This window comes from Nuphar pumila, chromosome 5, assembly GCF_984573655.1.
Source record: "Nuphar pumila chromosome 5, dmNupPumi1.hap1.1, whole genome shotgun sequence".
Lineage (NCBI taxonomy): Eukaryota > Viridiplantae > Streptophyta > Magnoliopsida > Nymphaeales > Nymphaeaceae > Nuphar > Nuphar pumila.
The window spans coordinates 103,867,080-103,889,373 of NC_143253.1; the positions used below are offsets into that span (position 1 = coordinate 103,867,080).

The 22,294-nt window shown below is 36.7% G+C and overlaps 1 protein-coding gene across 1 annotated transcript in view; it reads left to right on the top strand.

Moving 5' to 3' along the window:
• The window catches only part of LOC149837987 (sterol 3-beta-glucosyltransferase UGT80B1-like), a 52,532-nt gene that overhangs the window by 16,757 nt on the left and 13,481 nt on the right, over window positions 1-22,294 (top strand). The window contains exons 6-9 of the mRNA XM_090006304.1: window positions 2,855-2,918; window positions 4,128-4,185; window positions 4,345-4,519; window positions 4,942-5,072. Of these exons, the coding sequence (XP_089862430.1) occupies window positions 2,855-2,918; window positions 4,128-4,185; window positions 4,345-4,519; window positions 4,942-5,072 (428 nt within the window). The remainder of the gene's footprint in view (window positions 1-2,854; window positions 2,919-4,127; window positions 4,186-4,344; window positions 4,520-4,941; window positions 5,073-22,294) is intronic.

Sequence of the window (22,294 nt, forward strand, 5' to 3'; positions counted from 1 at the left end):
AAATTTGAGATACAGATAAAAGATTTAAATTTAATTTGGGAACATGTCTAATTTCTGGAATAAAAAAAATTTTTTGTTTTATAAATTTTTTCAAAATCTCCTATTCCTTCTATTTCAAGAGAAGTCCCATCAGCAGTAAAGACCTTTGACACACTTGTTTTATTTTTAACACATTTGGATAGACTTTGATTATTTGGGGTCATATGAAAAGATGCACCGGAGTCAAGAAGCCAAGAAATTTTACCTAAATCAGAAAAAGATGAGGCTGTTGCGCCGGTTGAAGCTTCAGATGAGGAAGAGGCACCTTTGATGAGAGGCTGAAGGATCTCCATTAGTTGGGCCAGGGAAACTGGTGCATCCTAATCTTTAGGCTCCGATCCAGCAATTGCAGCTCTTTTTTCTCTCAGCTCCTTAAGTTTGGGACATTGTGGCCTGTAGTGTCCTGGTTCATGACAGTGATGACAAATAACTTTCTTCTTATCATAGTCACCATTTTGTCGGTTAAAGTGAGGAGGCCTATATGATCGAACATGATTCCCTGGTCTAGACACGGCTAAAACGGAATCATCTTCAATTTTTAAAGAACCTTTCCGGAGACGATTTTCTTCCATTGTTAACTCTTCAATAGTTTCAACAATAGAAGGAATTTTTCCCCGGTGAAGTAGGGCCGATTTAGTGGTTTCAAATTCCGGCCTTAATCCAGTGATAAACTGGTAAAAATGTTCAACATCGAGTTGTTTCTGACGAAGCTCGATGTCTTCGGCACAATGCCACTTTGGTTCTAAAAGGGAAAGTTCTTCCCAAAGTTCGGACAACCCATTGTAATATTCACGAATAGTTTTGTCTCCTTGTGTCATCATTCGAACTTTTTCTTGGAGGTTGCACACGTGTGCAATATCTTTAAGGGAATACATATTCTTAAGGTATTCCCATGCCTTATCGGCATGATCAAATTTGGCAAGACTTGAGCATTTTTTAATGTCAACGCTATTGATAAGCCATGACATTATCTTCGCATGAGATATTCTCCATTCTTTCCATTTCTTCTCGTATGAGGCAATAGCCTTGATTTTCTCTTCTTCCGATAGAGGGACGTCTTTATCTCCCTCCTTTTTAGTAAGAGATAGCTTAGGTTCTGAATCGGAACCATCCACAATCCCCCATAAGCCTTTTCCCCATATATGGTGCTTCATGATTGAAGCCCATGTTACATAGTTCGTATCGCTTAGTTTCATAGGCATGATGGTGACTTTATCATTGTCATCCATCGATTACAAGGAGAGAAAGAATAGGGATAGAAGAGAAACAAGAAGGAAAATGAGAAAGAAAGAAAAAAAAACAATACAACAAGATGTGAAATCTTCTCCAATGAAGTGATAAAACACTTCTCTTCAAGTGGCGAACACTTTTGCAAACGGGCACGGAAACCGAGGCAGCTTTTCCTCAAGATTTAGTACTTCCGCGGCTCTGATACCATGAAATGAAATGGGGATCTTCGAAACACGAGCTTTGATTAACAAGAGCAAGTGTCAAGAATGACACTAAAGCATAACCCTTAAAAAGGGTATAATTGGAAACAAAATAAAAATAAAAATGTATTCTTTATTGATATGAAAAACCAATTGCTTAAGAAGCATTGGAGTAAAATACAAGAGGGGCTGCACCCCTTTATATACACAGCTGAAAGAGGACTCAATAGAGCTGTTGGGCACAGTCCAACAGCTCTATTTAGAGCTGTTGGAATGTGTCAGTCCAACAGCTCTATTAAGAGCTATTGGACTGTGTCAGTCCAACAGCTCTATTGCTAGTCAAGTCTGGACAGGACTTGACTAGCAACAGTCATTCTAGTTCAAACTGAACTAGATGACATAAAGACAAAAAATAAAAATAAAGGAAAAAAAATACAGAAAAGAAAGAAATTAAAAATGTATTTATATATATATATATAATAATATAATATTATTATATATACATATATGTACAGTTTTACATTTTAACAGTAACTACTTAGATACCCAGTCATGAAGTGTGCATCTAACGTCCCTAGCATCAGTCACAACCAACAACTGCTGTGTTATTTCCAACTGATGATAGCTGCGCCCACACAAATGACTTGTTACAGCAGAGAAGACCAACCCATATTGAAGACATGGTGATTCAAACTGTGGATCAGTGCCTATTAGCTCTGATGCCATATTATTGAGAGCTAGGTTTTTGAAGAACATGACAATGGAAGCATTTCATTTTGTTACAGTAATAATAACTGATGATATTAGTTAACTATATACTTTACAACAGTTAAAAAAAACAAAAATATACGCTTGTGCAGAATAAATGGCTAAAAAAGTGACAAGGTCCAAATTGCCATGCATAATGCAAGTATGCCACATATACAATTCATATTTTAACAAGTACTTGGTGTTTATATCTTTTCCCATGTACTTTGATGGTCTAGTGTAAATGTTACTTCAGATATTTTGAACTGTATTTTAGTGATTATGTTCACTGTTTGTTTAAATTATGCAACCTTCAGAAATGTTTCCCATGTATTTTTTCATATAAAGAACATTCCTGTTTGAAGTTCCATATTTCCAAGTTTCAACCTGGCTGCTATGCATTAAAAATGCTGTTTAGGAGGGAAAGGATTTATGCTGAAATTGGCACGATGCTTACTGAAGATGATAATGAACTAAGACAGATGCTCTGCTTAAAAGATAGAAAGAAGTCAACATAGGTTACTTGAAAAAGTTTGGTAGTAATAGCTGTGTCCCATCTTTATAAAGCTTGGTTTATCACTTTACACAAAAAGCTATGTATAAGCTTGTCCTTGATGGTCGTTTATGATTTTATGCAGGCCATGTACATGTAGCTGAAGCTCTTGGGGTGCCAATACATATCTTTTTCACCATGCCATGGACGTGAGTTTAAATCGAAACCTTTCTGTTTGGCTGTTTGTCTGGATGAGCTTTTACATCACAGTTTATCCTTTTATGATGCCGCTTAAAGAAGTTGAAATAATATCCACTTTGGTGCACTTTATTTCATTTCGGAAACCATTTTGTTCATATTACTTGCAAGGAAAAGTGCAAATTTAGATACGTACTGTTGCTAAAGCTAATGAGGTCCAAATAAAATCATTTGATGATGCAGTAATTAGACTATTGATACTTTTCTTGAAATTTACAGAACAAATTCCTTAATGGAAAACTTTGAGGTTTTACTTTGCTTCATTACATGCATCACTTAAATATTGTTGCTTACTATGTGATAGCAGGATGAACTTATTGTATGTGTTTGCCGTGAACATTAGTCAGTTTTATTTCTGGGTGTAATGAATTGTTTTCCAGTAGCATATAAGTTTCGTGGAAAATGGCATTATGTCCTGGGGCTTGGCATTTTTATGCAAACACATTTTATTTTCTGTGATATTCTCCGGGGCCTCATAAATTTGTGATATGGAACGAATGAACTCCCGGTTATTGGAAAACTCTCATTCTGTGGCAGAGATACTTCACCTCAAAATGCAATACCATCTTCGCTATATCCTGATAATTCCTATAGTGGTTTCTAATCTAACCTCTCATGGATTTGATCTATTCGGATTGGGGAACCCAGCAATTGATGATTCAACCAGTATTAGAATCTATTAGTATTGGCAGATGTTCTTCCTCTCAAAATTCAACAGTCTTTATCATCATCTTTTTTTATCATTCATGTATTGCCCTTAGTTTCTGTACTTATCTTTTCACTTTTGCTTATGTTTAATAAAAATTTTCCTTTTTGCCCACAACCCCCCTGCTCTCCCAAGAAAAAAAGAAAACATGTGTACTTGTGCATGTTTTTGAGCTTTTGATCCACTGATTTAGATTATCCATAATGATTATAAGAAAAGCTGAACAAAATACACTCAATGCTTACAGAACATATCTTTTATAGGATATTATGTTATGTTCAAGTTTGATGGTGCTCGAAGTTGTCAAGCAGCATATGTTTTCCCCCCTCCAACTTATTATCTGTTGGATATTGTATGTGTTATTCTTAACTATGTATCTCAATGGATATATTGCTCTAAAGATGGAATTGGAAGTTTTGATGTATTCTTTCACTTGAATTTTTTCCATAGGCAGGCCGACACATGAATTTCCTCATCCTTTGGCACGGGTACCTCAGAGTGCTGGTTATCGAGTATGTTTTTCTTATATGATCCAAATGCATCAGTTGCAAAATTATATTCTTCTGCATACCTTAGGGAGATTCATGGGCATGTTTCCTTTATCTGTTTTATGCTTCTAATTTGTTTGTAATTTTGTAGTGTACTTATTGGTTTGTGCTTACTGATGCCAGCTTTCATATCTTGTTGTGGATTTGCTGATATGGTGGTTTATAAGAGATATTGTAAATGACTTCAGAAAAAGAATGAAACTTCCACCAATTGCATATTTTAGTACATATCATGGATCCATTTCTCATTTGCCAACTTCATACATGTGGAGCCCGCACCTTGTGCCAAAACCAAATGGTGAGCATATGTTTTCCTTTTTACTTTAATTATGGAATTGATTTCTGGGGAGTACACTGTGTTCTTTTATGTCAATACATTTTTAGACTTTGTGCTCGTCTGTAGCTACCCAAACAAAAAGGTCTCATCATAATTTAATGACAAAGTGCAGTTATCCTTTTCCTTTCTTCTTGAAATTGTATAATCAAGGAAAAAACTATAATATTAATATACAATGTGCTTTTCGGCTGATATATGTCTCAATCACCAAGTTCACTGGTTTTCATAAATTTCTGGTGCAGATCATTGATGGTTGCTACTTGTTAGACATGATTTTTTCAGAGTTCTATGCATTTGCATAATTGGTTTATAAGATCAACACTGATAATGCAGTCTGTTCTTGCTGATTTAACTTGAATCTGTTGTTTTGAATTCATATGCAGACTGGGGTATTCAAGTGGATGTTGTTGGTTTCTGTTTCTTGAATCATGGTCTCAATTATCAGCCACAGGAGGAGTTTCTGGAGTGGATACAAGCAGGCAGTAAACCCATATATATAGGGTTTGGTAGCATGGTATGACTGCTGTGTCAAAGTTAAACATGATTAATTGCATGTTTGTGGTTTTACTATTATGTCATAAGAAAGTGTTTGCTTTAGTGATTAATCCAATGTAGAACATTTAAAACAATTTATTGATATTGTTTCTTGGAAAACAAAAAGGGCTTTGCTTTATGTTATGATCACTTCTTTCATGATGAGAGAGCCATGCCACTATCTAACTACAATACTTGCTCAAGGTATTATTATTGGTGTCATGCCAGTTTGTATTGCTATAACAAGTCATACTTGATCAATCTTATATCCTTAATTTTCCTCTTTATCCACCTGCTTTTGAACTGATATAATGTATTATACTTGCTAATCCATTGTTCTCTTGTATTTATCTGCCTATTCTCTTTCTATTATTTAATGGATATGCTTAAAATGTAGGCCTTATTTTCATTTTGCAAAAGTTTTGCTTTGGGTTAACTACTAGGCAGTAGCAGTAATTTGAGGCAATGCTTAAGCCTCGAGTCCTAAGCTTCAAAATTCAAAAGTCAACACTACAACAACAACAACAACTGCGCCTTCATCCCAAAACAATTGGGGTCGGCGATATGAACCAAAAAAGAAAATCATTCTGGGTCTTCCACATGAATCCTTCTCCTCCAATCATTTCTATCCAATGCCATGTCCTCGGTGAGGTTCAAAGCATTCATATCCTTTCCTATCATCTCCATCCAAGTCTTCCTAGTCCTACCCCGACCTCTTTTAACTAATATATTTTCCCATTTCTCCATCCTTCTAACTGGAGCATCATTAGGCCTTCGTCGAATATGTCCAAACCACCGTAAACGATTATCTCTCATCTTATTTTCAATGGGTGCAATGCCTACCTTCTTACGTATCTCCTCGTTCCGAATCTTATCTTTTATTGTATTTCCACACATCCATCTAAGCATACACATCTCAGCTACACACATTTTTTGAATATGATGGCTCTTGGCAGCCCAAGATTCTGTACCATATAGCAAAGCGGGCCTAATAGTCGTCCTATAAAACTTTTCTTTCAACAGCAATGACATTCTACGATCGCACAACACTCCAGTTGCACTTTTCCATTTCATCCACCCAACCTTTATCCTATGATTTACATCTCCATCAATTTCTCCATACTTTGAATGATAGATCCCAAATATTTGAAACAATCATCCACCGGTATTTCTTGCTCACCAAGCTTCACTACACTCTCATCACTACTTCGTTGCTTACTAAACCGACATTTCATATATTCTGTCTTACTCTTACTCAACTTAAAACCTCTTGCTTCAAATGTCTGTCTCCATAATTCTAACTTAGCATTAACCCCAGCTCTAGACTCATCATTCAAAACAATATCATCAGCAAACAACATACACCACGACACATTTTCTTGAATTGATCTCGTAAGCTTATCCATCACTATAGCAAATAGGAAAGGGCTTAAAGCAGATCCTTGATGTAACCCAACCGTTATAGGAAAATTGGTTGTCACCCCTCCACAAGTGCGGATATTGGTTACTACTCCTTCATACATATCTTTAATTATACTAATGTACTTGAGAGAAACACCTTTCTTCATCATTGTCCACCAGAGAACGTCCCTAGGTACTCTATCATATGCCTTCTCCAAATCAATAAAAACCATATGCAAATCTTTGTTCCTTTCTCTATATCTCTCAATAAGTTGTCTAAGAAGATGTATAGCTTCCATAGTTGATCTTCCAGGCATAAAACCAAATTGATTCTCCGATATCATGACAACCTTCCTCAACCTAGACTCAATCACCCTCTCCCAAAGTTTCATAGTATGACTCATGAGTTTTATACCACGATAGTTTGTGCAATCTTGTATATCACCCTTATTCTTATATAGAGGCACCAAAGTACTCTTCCTCTACTCATTAGGCATCTTATTTGTCCGCCAAATCTTGTTAAAAAGATTTATCAACCATTTTAAATCTTTCTCTCTCAAGCATTTCCAAGCCTCGATAGGTATACCATCTGGGCCAACTGCCCTTCTTGATTTCATTTTCTTCAAAGCCTTTGCAATTTCTTTCTTTTGAATCTTGCGCATGAAGTCACGATTCATCTCATGACAAGGAATGGAGAAGTTTTCAAGATCCTGAGCATGACTTTCATTAAATAGCTTATCAAAATAATCTTTCCATCTCTCCTTAATCTCCTTATCTTTGACTAAAACCCTTTGCGTTTCATCTTTGATACATCTAACCATACCCAGATCCCTCGATTTCCTATCTCTCATCTTTGCAAGCCTATAAATATCTTTCTCGCTCTCTTTGGTATCCAACTTGTTATAAACCTCCTTATATACCTTATCTCTCGTGTTTCGAACTACTTTTTTAGCTTCCTTCTTTGCTATCATATATTTCTCTAAATTCTCGTTATCACGACTCTTACTTAGATTTCTATAACACTCTCTTTTAACCTTAATAGCTAATTTGACATCCTCGTTCCACCATGATGTATCCTTACCTAGCGGTGCACCGCCTTTAGACTCACCCAATACCTCCTTAGCCACCTTTCTCATGCTACCCGCTATCTTATTCCACATTGATTTTGAATCATTCTCGAGACACCAATCAACTTTCTTAACTACCTGCTCTACAAACATTCCTTGTTTAGCTTCTTTCAGTGCCCACCACTTAATTCTAGGATCTATCCTATGTCTATCCCTTTTGCGACATTGTCTAATTCTAAGATCTAAAATTAAGACTCTATGTTGTGTAGCTACACTTTCTCCCGGTATAACCTTACAATCGATGCAACAACCCCTATCTCTCTTTCTAAGTAGAAAAAAATCTATCTGACTCGTATTAACCCCACTTTTAAATGTTACTAGGTGAGACTCCCTCTTCCTAAACCAAGTATTTGCTAAGATCATATCATAGGACAAACCAAAATCTAAAATCCTTTCTCCACTTTCGTTTCTTTCTCCTATACCATAGCCTCCATAGATACTCTCAAATCCATCCCTACTAATGCCTACATGTCCATTAAGGTCACTGCCGATGAAAAGTTTTTCTCCATAAGATATCCCTTTTACTACTCCATCTAAATCTTCCCAAAATTGACGCTTAATAGAATCATCTAAACCTATTTGAGGTGCATAAACACTAATAATATTAATAATATCCGTACCTAATACTAATTTAATAAGTAATCCTATGACCCTTCCTACGGACCTCAACTACATTATCTATAAACTCACGACTCATAACAATCCCTACTCCATTCCTATTCCTATTTATTCCTGAATACCAAATCTTATATTCCCAAGGTTCTATCACTTTAGCTTTCTCACCTACCCATTTGGTCTCTTGTAGACATAAAATATCAATCTTTCTCCTACACGTAACATCTACTAACTCTACCAACTTACCAGTTAAAGACCCTATGTTCCAAGTGGCTAACTTAATTTTATGGTCTTGGACTAACTTCTTTACCCCCACCCATCCAACAAAGTGAGGGAACCCTTGCCTATTTGACACCACACCTGGGAGCCGGTGTGACGCGTCACTTCTGAGCGACAACCTAGCAACCCTTGCCCATTTATCACTGCCTCCGGGCCTATAGAGTACAGCGCGTTGCTCAATAGGGAACACCCCAACGAATTGGTTCATATTCATAGGGTATGATTAAGTTTTTATGCTGGCTGTCACTGGCCTACCGCAACCCTCCTCCTTTATCCGGGCTTGGGACCGGTAGTGTATACAGGCGGAGTTTCAAAAGTTAACACTAAAACATGAAAACACATAATTTGATACCCATCATTAATGTTTGCAACTTGGAAAAATGTGAAGAATAGTAAAGTTGCTAGCATGTTGTTTCTCGAAATAGTTAATGCATTTAGAGGCTATTGAAAGTATATGTAATATATTGTAGGATAAACATGTGTAAAGTAACTTTATAAAGCTATTGTGTACATACCCTATTAAGATGGGGGTATATTAGTCTTTTTTATATATTTCTTTTGATGTACTCTAAAGGAGGACGACCCTTTCTATGTATAAGAGAGACCTCTCTCACGATGTTGCCTTTTGAATAGAACAACGTGTTCTCTCCCCTCTCTTGTGTGCCTTCTCTAACCCTAGCATCCCTCCCTCATCTTTTCTCAGATTTCTAACATGGTATCATAGCTAGAATGCGCAGGGAAAAAATGAGACTTTGAATCGTGCAGGAGGAGAGCTCGCTACAGTCTAATGTCAACTAACATCATCTTTGGAGGAACGACTGATCTGTTCAGACCAGTTTTGGTTAGTTTGGCTTCTCCACTTGCTAGGGTTTGATTTTAGGAGTTCTACAAATCAAACCCCATTGGATTTGATTTTGTTTTGGATTTTTTGTGATTTTTCAAGATTTTCTGGATTTCTTGAAAGTTTCGGTCCAGATTTGGAAAAACATTGAATCTGGCTTAGGTTTTGGTTCTTGGAAGCCCAAATCAGATATATTCAGGTCATTTTTACTATAAGAGGTTGATAAAAGTGCTTGGGTCAGTTGTTTTAGGATTTTGGAGAGGATTTGAACAAGATTTGTGGCATTTTTAGCTTGCTGTAAGCTATTTTCTGATATTTCTAGGTGTGACTGGACTTAGTTGGTGAGATTGTGCTGTCTTTGTGTAGATTCAACATTTTTAAGTATATTCAACATATTGTGGTGTTCATTTGGGTCTTGTGTTATCTACTTGGCCTTTGAAGTGCTTCTAGTTGGATTTTCGATAATCTAGACTCTTGCTATTTTTAGTAATATTCATTTTTTAGTGGTTTCATGGATAAGGAAGGAATTCAAATTATCCTAATTAAGTTAAATGGAACAAACTATGCATATTGGGATTTTTTGGAAGCGGTAGTTGTTGGAAAAGGGTTGGGAGGCTATTTGGATGGTTCCAAAGCTAAACCTAAAGCCTCTAACGAGGGATTTGATAAGTCTATAGAGGAATGGGTCATGAACAATGCGAGAGTCAAGGCCTAGATTCTTGAATATGTAGAACCAAGAATTGCCATGAACATTTCAAAATTCTGTGAGGCAAAAGAAGCTTGGATATATCTTAGGAAAGTCTATAAACAAGAGAACTGTGCAAGACATTATCAAATCACTTAAGAGTTGAGAAGTATGCAGCAAGAAAGCAAGTCAATTGAAGAATTCTACTCTAATATGCAAAAAATCTGGGATGCTCTTGCTTTGATAGAGGGGTAGAAGAAATGTGAGACGTGTATGAAATGTGTGTCTTGCACTTTATGTCAAACTTGTTCGGGGATTCTTGATAAGCAAAGAGAGATTGATAGAGTTATTGAGTTTCTCATAGCTCTTAGACCAGAATTTGATGGGACAATGAGTGCTATTTTACATCGTTCTCACTTGCCATCTGTGACCCAAGTCATTGCTCACTTAATTGTAGAAGAGACTAAGATAAAATCTCTTGGATCATTCTCTTCTAGGGATAATGTCATGGTTGTATCCAGGTCGATGGGTGGCAAAATGGGTGGAAGAGGACGTGGTAGGACTGGAGGATGAGGAAAAATGAGATTTGGTGGAAGAGGTGACCTAAGTTCTTATCCGTGTCACTATTGCAAGGGCTTTGGTCATATGAAGAACTATTGTCTCATTCTAAAAAAAAATAAAGGTGGTGCATATGCAGTTTCTACTGACAGTTAGGGTGTAATGCCCAAGGAGGAGCAGTCAGGTGGTTCTTCATCAATTGGTTGTGAAGTGATGGGCAGTGGGCAACTTTAGAGATTAGAGCAGGTACAATAGAAGATTTAGCATCAGATCTAGCAATTGCAGCTTCTTGCTGAGTCAGTTGTTGGCCCTTCTTCCTCTGCCGCTTCTATCTGCTCTTCTTGTTTTTGCTTTCTTAGGTATATCAGGTCTCTCCTCTGGTTGGCTAATAGACTCTAGGGCTTCATGCCATATGGCACCTCATGAGTCTATCTTAGCTGTCTGTTATCCTTGCAGTGGTATCTTTTGCACTGCAGATGATTCTTCTATGTCTGCCTCTAAAGTAGGTTCTATTACTTGTGACTCTTATTTTAGTAGTAAATTTAATTTTCTCAAGTTTATCATGTTCCATCTCTTGTTATGAATCTTATTTTTGTAGGTCAAATTACCAAACTTAACAGTAATGTCATCTTTTCGTCTGTTGGTTATGTTGTATATGATCAGTTATCAGAGAAGAAGGTTGAAATTGGCCATATAAAAGGAGATTTGTACTATCTGGATTGGATTGATACGAGGGAGCATAAGGAAGTTCGAACCGGATATGGAGCTTTAGTTTTGTGGCACAAGACATTAGGGCATATTTCCAACTCTAGGTTGCAAAGTTTAGTGTCCTTAGGAAGTTTTGAAAAATCCAAGCTAGTTGTGTCAAATCATGTTAAAAATTGTGTGAGTTGTAGATTGACCAAGAACCATCATTTGCCATTCAAGTTTAGTGATAGAGAATCAGAATGTCCTTTTGATTTGGTATATTCAGATGTATGGGGTCCTTCTCCTATTGTGTCAAAGGAAGATCATCCTATTTTGTGACTTTCATAGATGATTGTATAATGTTTATATGGATATATTTTATGAATAATAAAAGTGTTCTTTTTGAAATCTTTAAGAGCTTTTGTGCCATGGTTGAGAATCAATTTACAGCTAAGATCAAAACTCTGCATACTGACTCTAGTGGTGAGTACATTAGCTATGTGTTTGAAAAATTCCTACAAGAGAGAGGTGTGACTCACCAAAAGTGTTAGAAAATGACCTTGAATGCAATAGGTTAAAAAATGAACCGATAAACATGCACATAAAGTGCGAATACACAAGCCCACTAAGGGGTAACCAAATGCACATAAAGTGCAAACTCATAAACCCACAAAGGGGTGAAGCCAAAAGGGATAAAATGAATGAATCTTTGTTAAGGGCGAGGGTAAAAACCCTTATTGATTTACAATGGGGTAAGACCCCTATTTATAAGCCACTAGGAGACCTTGGAAGGAGCTCCACTAGTCGTTGGAGCCCCTCCAACGGTTAGAATTCTAACCGTTGGAGGGGGTCCAACGACTAGATGTTGGACCCCATTCCAAGGTTGACTAAAGTCAATCAAAAGAAAAATAAAAGAAGAAAAGAAAAAAAAAGAAGAGAAAGAAAAGAAAGAAAAGAAAGAAAAGAAAGAAAAGAAAGAAAAGAAAAAAGAAAAAATAATTACAGTCATATTCATAATTATGAATATGCACAAAAATGGGAAATGACCAAAATGCCCCAGAGGGCTTACAATTAAAGAAATATATATTTATATATATATATTAAGAGATACAATTTAACACCCCTCCTCAAACTTTGCGTGGGGGAACTAAAAGTTTGAAGAATACAAGAGGAAGAATCTCAAGTCTTCAGTAAAGATGCAATTAAAATTTGCAAATGTCTTCCAGGAAGCTCAAAGTATACAAGAAAATATATTTGCTTTAAAACAAGTAAGATTTTTCAACCCGTAAACATATGATTTAATGTGCAAGAGCAAAGTAATGATGCACGTAAGCCTAAAAAATATGGAATGCAAGATTGCATCATATAATGATTTAGTGTTTAAAGAAGTCTTATACAGACCAACTTTCAAGAACGTATACTTGAAAATAATCAAAAGTGAGAAGATTTCAATAAGTGCCTAAGAATGATAGCCATTAAGCGAAAAGGTATAACAAGAATGCTTAATGCATTCACACGGTCCAATAAATGGACCAATACAAACCCCCAATGAGCAATATAGAAATAGTCCACTAAGGAACAACACAAGAAGCCTTCAAAGGCAAGACATAAAAAATATGAACTTTATTGAATGAGGGCTTGAAAAGCCATTATGGGCATATGCATACGATATCATGTAGCTAAAACAAGTCATTAATGGACATGCATTAATCACATTTCAATCAAGTGTATTACTTGAGCTTACGAGAGGCAAGTGTTATTGAATAGAGCAATTCTCTTGAAGGAGATTTTACAAAGGAAATGCTTGAATAATAAAAGAAAAGGTATGATCCTTACACCAGAATAAAGGTAAAAACACATGCAAGTCCACTTATGGGACAAAGATATATCCTTAGATACACAAGAACACGTGCACATACAGATCGTACTATAAAACATGAACATGAGTTAGAAAATCTCATATGCAAATGAAAACCAAATTACACATTCCCATAAACATGGAATTTTGCAGATCTCAATAATAGTTTATCCATTACAAGCAATCACCTCATTAGACTTCCAAAACCAACAAATCAAGTGTATAAGCGACTAGAACAAGAACATAAATATAATGCCACTAACGGGCCAAAGACACACACGAAGATGTGTATAAACACCTCTTGTCTACATATAATGATACTTGAAGTGAATGTATCAACGACTAGAGCAAGAGTACAACAACCAACCATGGACTAAAAGTCACACACAAAAGTGTGAACAAACATCTCTTGTCTATATATACTGACATTCAAAATAAAGTATGTTCAGTGACTAGAACAAGAGTACAAAGTCAACCATAGGCTAAAACACACACGAAGGTGTGACAAAATATCTCTTGTTTACGTAAAATTACACTTGAAATGAGTGTATCAACGACTAGAACAAGAACACAAAAACCAACCATGAGCCAACATCACACACAATGGTGTGAAACAACAAGCCTTGTCTACATATAATGATATTCAAAACAAGTGTATCAACTACTAGATCAAGAGAACAAAACCAACAATCTGCTAAAAACACACACGAAGGTGTGAACAACATTTCTTGTCTACATAAGGTAACACTTAGACAAGAGGCATAAAAGGAGAAAGTCAATTGAGATAAGAAGACTTATAATGACAAACACTAATGCAAATAAAATTGACAATTTTAAACATATTTCAAAATACTATGATTTCAAAAACAATATATATCCATCACAGACACTCATAATAAAGAGCATCCATAGTAAAATCAATGGCCAAAGAGAAACCCAGTGATACCACACACTCATAATCAGAGAGCCCATAACTCACCTCAACAAACCTCTCTGATATAACAATAAAACGGCCAAAAAGGGATCAAATAACAACCTGTGATAGACAACATAAGTGTTATAAAGGGCAAAGAATACTCTTAAAAGGACATTCTTTTAAATACGCAATGCCATGTGAAAGAACTATTTTGGGATAATCCATGAATCAAGTTTTAACAATGCAATTATATGCATACAAAATGATAATGGATGCAATTTTATGCAACATAAGATATCGAATGACAACAATCTTGAATGAGCAAATAATAGATTTAGAGTAATATACCCACTCTTAATAAATGTGAAGTTTGAAAGGCTTATGAAAAACCATGAAAGTAAGTGAAGTCCACAATTGAAATTTTAAATGATGCCCACAACCAATCTCCTTACAATAACGATGAAACACTCACAAAGAGCATATACTCACAATAACTAAAACACTTAAAAAGAAAAGAAAATATCTCAAATAACACAAGCACTTAATGTGCAAGAGCGAAAAGAACATCTTAATGAATAACATAAGCACTAGATGTGCAAAAATACTTTTTGATTTAAAAGTCATAATGATAAAGAAAAGCACATGCATATAAATGATCAAGAAAGTAGTTTCATAATGCATGATACTTCAAGAAAAAGAATACATACCAAATAACTTCAAGAAAGAGAGGACAACAAATACTTCACCATTTTTTTTGAAATTTCTTGAGTGACATGCTTCCCGATGCATCAAAGAACAACTTGATTACCGCCTTTCTCTGATACCATGTTAGAAAATGACCTTGAATGCAATAGGTTAAAAAATGAACCGATAAACACGCACATAAAGTGCGAATACACAAGCCCACACTAAGGGGTAACCAAATGCGCATAAAGTGCAAACTCATAAACTCACAAAGGGGTGAAGCCAAAAGGGCTAAAATGAATGAATCTTTATTAAGGGAGAGGGTAAAAACCTTATTGATTTACAATGGGGTAAGACCCCTATTTATAAGCCACTAGGAGACCTTGGAAGGAGCTCCACTAGTCGTTGGAGCCTTCTAACCGTTGGAGGGGGTCCAACGACTAGATGTCGGACCTCATTCCAAGGTTGACTAAAGTCAATCAAAAGAAAAATTAAAGAAGAAAAGAAAAGAAAAGAAAAAAGAAAAAAGAAAAAAGAAAAAAAAAAAAAGAAAAAAGAAAAAAGAAAAAAGAAAAAAAGAAAAAATAATTACAGTCATATTCATAATTATGAATATGCGCAAAAATGGGAAATAACCAAAATGCCCCTGAGGGCTTACAATTAAAGAAATATGTATTTATATATATGTAAGTAGATACAAATACATATATACATTATGTATATATATATATATGTATCTCTCTTTATATATATATATTAAGAGATACAATTTAACAAAAAGTCCTCTCCTTACACTCCTAAGCAAAATGTTATTGCTGAGAGAAAAAACAGGCATATCTTGGAAACAATAAAAGCCTATGTCACATGGGTGTGGGTGCGGGGGTGTGGGGTTCGAATATATATATATATATATATATATATATATATATATATATATATATATATATATATATATATATATATATATAAAGTCCAAAAGTTGGACATAAATGACCCTGGGTGTGGTCAACGCACCCAGGGTCAGATGTCTCATCTCTCAGAGGGATTAAATTGTCTCAACCCACGATTTTACAAAAAAAAAATTCGAACCCGGACCGGAACCGAGTCCAGTCCCTTTAAAAAAACTTTTTAACGCCCTCGCAACTGCGGGCCTTCGTTTTTTCCCCCCTCTGCTGATAAGGGAAACCCCTTTGGGGTTTCTCGATTTGCGTGCTCCCGTGCCCTTTAAATCACGCAAGGGTTAGGGGGAAGCCCTCACCCCTGCGCTCCTCCTCCTCTCCCTCTCGATTGTGCACTCTCTCTCGCTCCCGGCATGCGATCGAACCTCGACATTGATGACGACGCCGACTCTCTCTCATGTACGCATCTCCTTCTTCTTTTCTTATTCGGCTCCTTTTGTTTGCCGAAGGGTCGGCAGGAGGCCGGCGACTCCCTAACGTGCCCTCCCCCTTTCTCTCTGCGTTTGCCGGAAGGCGGACGACCCCTGCTGCATCCTTCCCTCCTCTCTCTCTGCATTCGCCGGAAGAAAACTCGAGACTTGGGAGCATTTTTTGTCCAAAAATTGGACACAAATGACCCTGGGTGCATTGACCGCACCCAGGGTCCCGTTGACTGCATCGGGTGCCGCACCTGCACGCGCACCCACGTCGTGTCGACGCGGGTGCTACACCCAGTTTGTCGAGTCCCTGTGACATAGATAAGAGCTCTTTTGTTTGGTGGAGAGATACCCAAAGTGTTTTGGGCAGATGCAGTTCAACTGAGCATTTATCAGATAAATCGTATGCCCTTTGGAGTACTTAAAGGCATATTTTCTTTTCAGAAATTGTATGAAAAAGTTTCAAACTATGATATGTTGAAGGTGTTTGGTTGTTTGTATTTTGTTTTGCTAGCTGACAAATACAAAGACACGTTATCTCCTAATGCTGTCAAATGTTGTTTTCTTGGTTTTGCTGAGAGACAGAAATGATACAAGTACTATGATCCTGTTGGAAAGAGAGTGTGGATATCCAGACATGTTTTTCAGGAGGATGTGCTATACTTTAGTCAGTATGGAGAAAAGGTGGAAAATGAAACTGACTTGTCTTTTTTGGTTCTCTTTGAGAAAAGGGAAGGTGGGGGAGAGAGGATGGAGAATCAAGGGGAGCAAGTTCTGGCTAGAGAAGATATATTTGATCAAACTTATTTAAGGAGATGTGAAGGTGTGATTGAAATTCCATTTTGGATCAAGTGGCAGGGAAGTGAAGGGGCCAATCTTAGATCTCATTCCTACGACAACTGATCTGGGACAACAACAACAAACAAAAGTTGAGTTATCATCTTCTTCTTCAACGTCTTCTTAGTTACGTAAAAGTTCTAGGCCTTTTGTACTTTCATCTTGTTTTGTGTCCTATGAATCCTTTGCTCCTCGTCATCGTGCTTTTTTAGCCTTAATCCATTCCTATGTTGAGCCGGAGTCCTACACAGAGGCAACAGAAAAGGAGTGGCAAATAGTCATAGTTGATGAAATGAATGCACTTGAAAGAATGCAGGCATGGGAGCTAGTAAAACCTTCTCTAAAGCAAAATATCATTGACAACAAATGGGTGTAAAGGGTAAAGACAAGGGCAGATGAGTCGATGGAGAGGTATAAAGTCAAATTGGTAGCCAAGGGGTATAATCAACAGTTTGAAATTAATTTTGTAGAAAGTTTTGCTCCTGTGGCTCATATGACCACAATTAGTATACTGTTAGCAATAGTTGCCATGTAGCAGTGGGATCTTTGGCAGTTAGTTGTCAACAATGCATTCTTGAACATGGTTTTAAAACTCGCCGAGTCAACTCGTCAACTCAGCTGACTCGGCTCGGCTCGGCCCTCCAACGAGTCAACTCGACAAGGCAAACTCGGCTAGCCAAGACTCGGGCCTGACTCGGCTTGACTCGGGCGAGTTCTGGGATGTTTGAAATTTGATTTTTTATTTGAGTTGAAACAAACATGGGATGAAGTACGGTTGTTATAGACAGAACATATGTTCTGTCTGTTATGTTCTAAGGGTCTGTCTAATCTTGGACAAGCAATCAGACAGACCCTTAGGGTCTCTTGTGAGTGTGTCCTTAGTGGTCCTTGTGTTGGCTGATTTGGTGGACTGATGTGCTCATTGGATTTGTGGTATGTGTGCTCTTGGATCTTCCCTGTGTGTGTGCGTGTTAACTTCGTAACAGGTACTAGGTATCACTATCATAGCATAATCAACTATAATATTCATCATGTATTATCAGAAACATAAAATTAAGGAACTAAGTATATGTTGGAAACTGGTAATTGGCCTTGTGGTAGCCAGTAGCTAGAAGTCACTCAAGAGAGGATTCGTAACGTTTCCATAAATATCTACCAATAAGACAAATGTCAACAAAGCTTCACATAAGTTCTTGATTGCTTGACAATGCACAGAACCATCAAAATACAAAAATCCCGCTAATTCATAAGAAACAACATTAGGAGCCAGTGTTCATAGGGAAAAGAGTTTTAGCTCTATTTGGGAGTGAACAACCAGGATTTTATATGCTGCATCTCTTTCGAGAATTTTTGTCATGCCACTTAATTTCATATTTTTCAACTTACTCCATAGTCCTTTGTCTAAAAAAAGAAATTTGAATGCTATTTAGCAGGCTATCCTAGAGTTTTTTGCTACAACATTAGTTGCTTTTAATGACCTTTGTTCATTTGTCAATGATGTACATTTATATATGGTCACATGGACAATAAAAAGGACACATGACATGCCATTGTTGTTCAATTTTCCATTAAGAACACAGTATAAGGGGGCATGACACAAGGGTAACTGGTAAGTTGGGAATATTTCTGTGAGATAGTCTGGCAGAGATCAGCCTATGCATTTTTCAATGCTACTGCTCTCTATGAATGGTTTAACTAGAAAATGACAAACCCAGGAAGTAATACAAGCAAAAACCAAGCTGATTTAGTTGATGCCAATTGTTGTCAGTTTAAAAACAACCTAAGAAAGAGTCACATCTCTCTCCCAGTTTCAGTAATTACATGCCTTAACACAACCCAAGGATCTCTTGTTTACTGAAAAATATGGTTTGAGACAAATTATAAATTGTTTTTCTTTTAAAATCAAAAGTTAACAAAACCTGGTCCGAGTCACCGAGTTGACCCGCCGAGTCACGAGTCAATAAAGAACGAGTCGAGTCCCGAGTCACGGGTTTTAAAACCTTGTTCTTGAATGAGGACTTACAAGAGGAAGTGTATATGGAATTACCATAAGGAAACTCAGATTCAGAAAGCAGTCTGTGCAGGCTTTGCAGGGCTCTATATGGTCTCAAACAAGCACATCGAGATTGGTTTGAGAAGTTCAGTTCAGCAGTGAGGTCACTTGGTTTTGTGTAGAGTCATCATGATCCTGCTTTGTTTGTGTCTTCCTCTGCTCTTGAAAATTGTATATTGTTCCTTTATGTAGTGTTAATATATATATACATATGTGTATATATATACATATATATCTTTCTCTTATTTTTATTTTTTCCTTTTTTATTCTTTTCTTTTTTTTATTTATTCTTTTTATGTATGGGACCATTTGGTGCCCCACATAATGGAACGTTGGGGTCCCCAACGATCCTTGTGGGAGCCCCAATGGCCCCTTCCTTTTTGTAGCCTCCCTCTTGTATAAAAAGGGGTCTCTCCCCTCTCTAATGTAATGAGTTTTCTCCTTTTTTTCTCTCTTGAATAATATTCTTTTGCCTTTTGGCTTTCACCCCATAGTGGGTTTGTGTAATTTGCACATTAAGTACTTGTGTTATTTGGTTCATTATTGAACCCTTTTGTATTTCTGCATATCTCATTACATGGTATTAGAGCCAATTGGGTTATTTGTAGTCTTGGAAGTATTTTTCTAAGTTCATTCTCATCTCTACCTCTCTTTGTCATCATGGAGCACGACACAAGAGTTGAACTTTCCTTCAAGCTCAACGGATCAAATTATTTGATGTGGGCGTCGACTATGAAGAATCACCTTCGTGGCAAAAGGCTATAGGGCTTCGTGATGGGGACAACTCTTGAACCAACGTTGAAGCTCACCACGCTTGAAGGTGGCATAAAAAAGGCTCTTGATGGTGAAGATCACATTAAAGCAATCAATGAGCATCAAACTAAGGTAGAAGATTGAGAGAGTAACCACGCTAAAATTTTGGTGTGGTTCATGAACAATATTGACATAAAAATTTGTGCCAACATTTGCTAAGTTTAGAAGAGCCAATGAAGTTTGGTTCTTTCTTAAGGATATGTATACCAAAAAAGATTTAGCTAGACAATTTTTTTGTCTAGAAAAAAATCGATCTACTAAACAAGGGGACATGAATGTCCAAGATTACTTTAGTGCTTTGTCTTCCCTTTGGGATGAGCTTGCACTTCTTGAGCCCAAGTGGGTGGCTTCGGAAGATGTTGAATTAAGAAGATAACAAGTTGAGAAAGAACATTTTTTTCAATTTCTCTACGGTCTTAGACCGAAATTTGAACAAGGGCATCCCTTCTTCATAGAAGCAAGGCCTTACATTGAAGATGCCCTTGCCGAAGTGTGCCAAGAGGAAACTCGTCTTGACATGACTCATAAAAGTGATGAGATTTTGGTTGTTACTAGGTCGGGATCCAATGTTAAGCCTTATAGGTCTCCCCACTTTGCCAAAAATAATGGCTTTAGAAAGGGTGTCATTTGCCACTATTGTAATGAACCAGGTCATATCAAACCGGTTTGTCCTAAGCTCAAAGGAAAAGTGGCTGCGGTTGGTGAAAATGTCCAAAGTAAAAAAGTAAACAACAATGGATGAGACATTAAAGACACCCTAAATCAAATTTCTGAGGCACTTCAACATCTTCTCAGGTATTCTTCTACTTCGGGTGCCGCTATCACAACCTCCTCATCTCCTCCAAGTATGTGGATTTTGGACTCCGATGCTTCTTTTAACATGACACCTCATAAACACATCCTTTCCAATATCCATTCCATTCCCATAACATCTTATGTTTCAACGGTCGATGGGACTTCTTTGAAAATTGAAAACATTGGAACACTTGATTTAAAACATTCTCAAAATTTTTCCGTTCCAAAAGTAAGGGTGGTTCCAAAAATCAATTTAAACTTATTTTCTGTTTCTCAAATTACCGACCAAGGATGCCAAGTCTCTTTCTCACCTAAGGATTGCACCGTGCAAGATCTCCAGTCAGGGAAGCTGATTGGGCAATGCCATAGGAGGGGCGATCTGTATTTCACGGATTTTTTGTCACTACCATCCAAGTCATTTTGTAATTTTGTAATGTCAAATTTTTCAAAGATGTCTCTCTTCTCCTTTTTGGGATACTCTTGTAATGAAAAAGTTATGTCTTGTAAAGATTGCATCTTTGGTAAATTAAAAGCCACTCCTTTTCCTAAAAAAAGCTTTGTCTCTACACAACCGTTTGAATTAGTTCATTCCGGTGTTTGGGGTCCTTCTCCTATCATGTCTAAGGGAGGTTTCTTATATTATGTTAACTTTTATGGATGATTTTGAAAAAAAGTCACCATTCACGATTGACCCAATTCAAGTTTATTTAATTACATATTTAAGCACATGTTTATTAATGACATATTATAAATTTCTCTTGTTGTGTAATGGGTATTTTCGTACCCTAGTAATTGTAACAACATATATTTAATGGGAAGTCAATACCGCAACTCTCACGTATTCTCTCTTCATTCTATGCTTAGTCTTGTATATGAGAGAAGGAACCCACGATTTTTATCATGGTATCAGAGCACCAGATCCAACCTTAAAGATCATGATCTTCTTATGAACATCCGGTAAAGCTTCTTCATCTCCAAGATCTTCTTCTTTCTTCTTACCCTTTTTCTTATTGCTCTTACTGGTTTTCTCCTTCATTCTTGTCTTCAAATCAAATCATTCAAATAACGCGTTCCTCTTTCTTACAAAATCCAACGTATTTCTCTTCCGAAACTTGGATTCTCTGTTTCTTGATTCTTTGTTCACGTTTTCATATTGTCATATTGTTGCACGTGATCTTATATATTAACAGCTTAAATAATCACACAAGAATGGATTTGAATCATTTGATCTTTGCGTGATTTCAAAGCTTGAATAGGATCACATCATATCCTTTTACACGTTGACGACACATCATATTCAAATTTGGAAGTGATCCCAAATCTGTCTTGATTAACTAATATCGTATTTGGACTCATTCTCTATATTCTTCTCTATTTTGCACTGCTTGTCTATATTCTCTCATATTCTAAAAGAAAACACGTTATTTTCAAAGTAACGTGTCTCTTTGATTGAATTTTAATTCAGAACAGATTCTTGCTGCATAGTTCTGGTTTTTTGCCTCGGGTTTACCATACCAATCAATTAAAAAAAAAGACGGTGGCAGCAAAATTCTCTGATATTAAGTTTCTGTTCTGAATTTTATTAGAATTCAATAGTAATTGGGTCTTTGTCGTAAAGCCATTTTCTTATTTCTTATTCCTTCTTATTTTTGGTTTCGATAGAATATGGACTCATTTC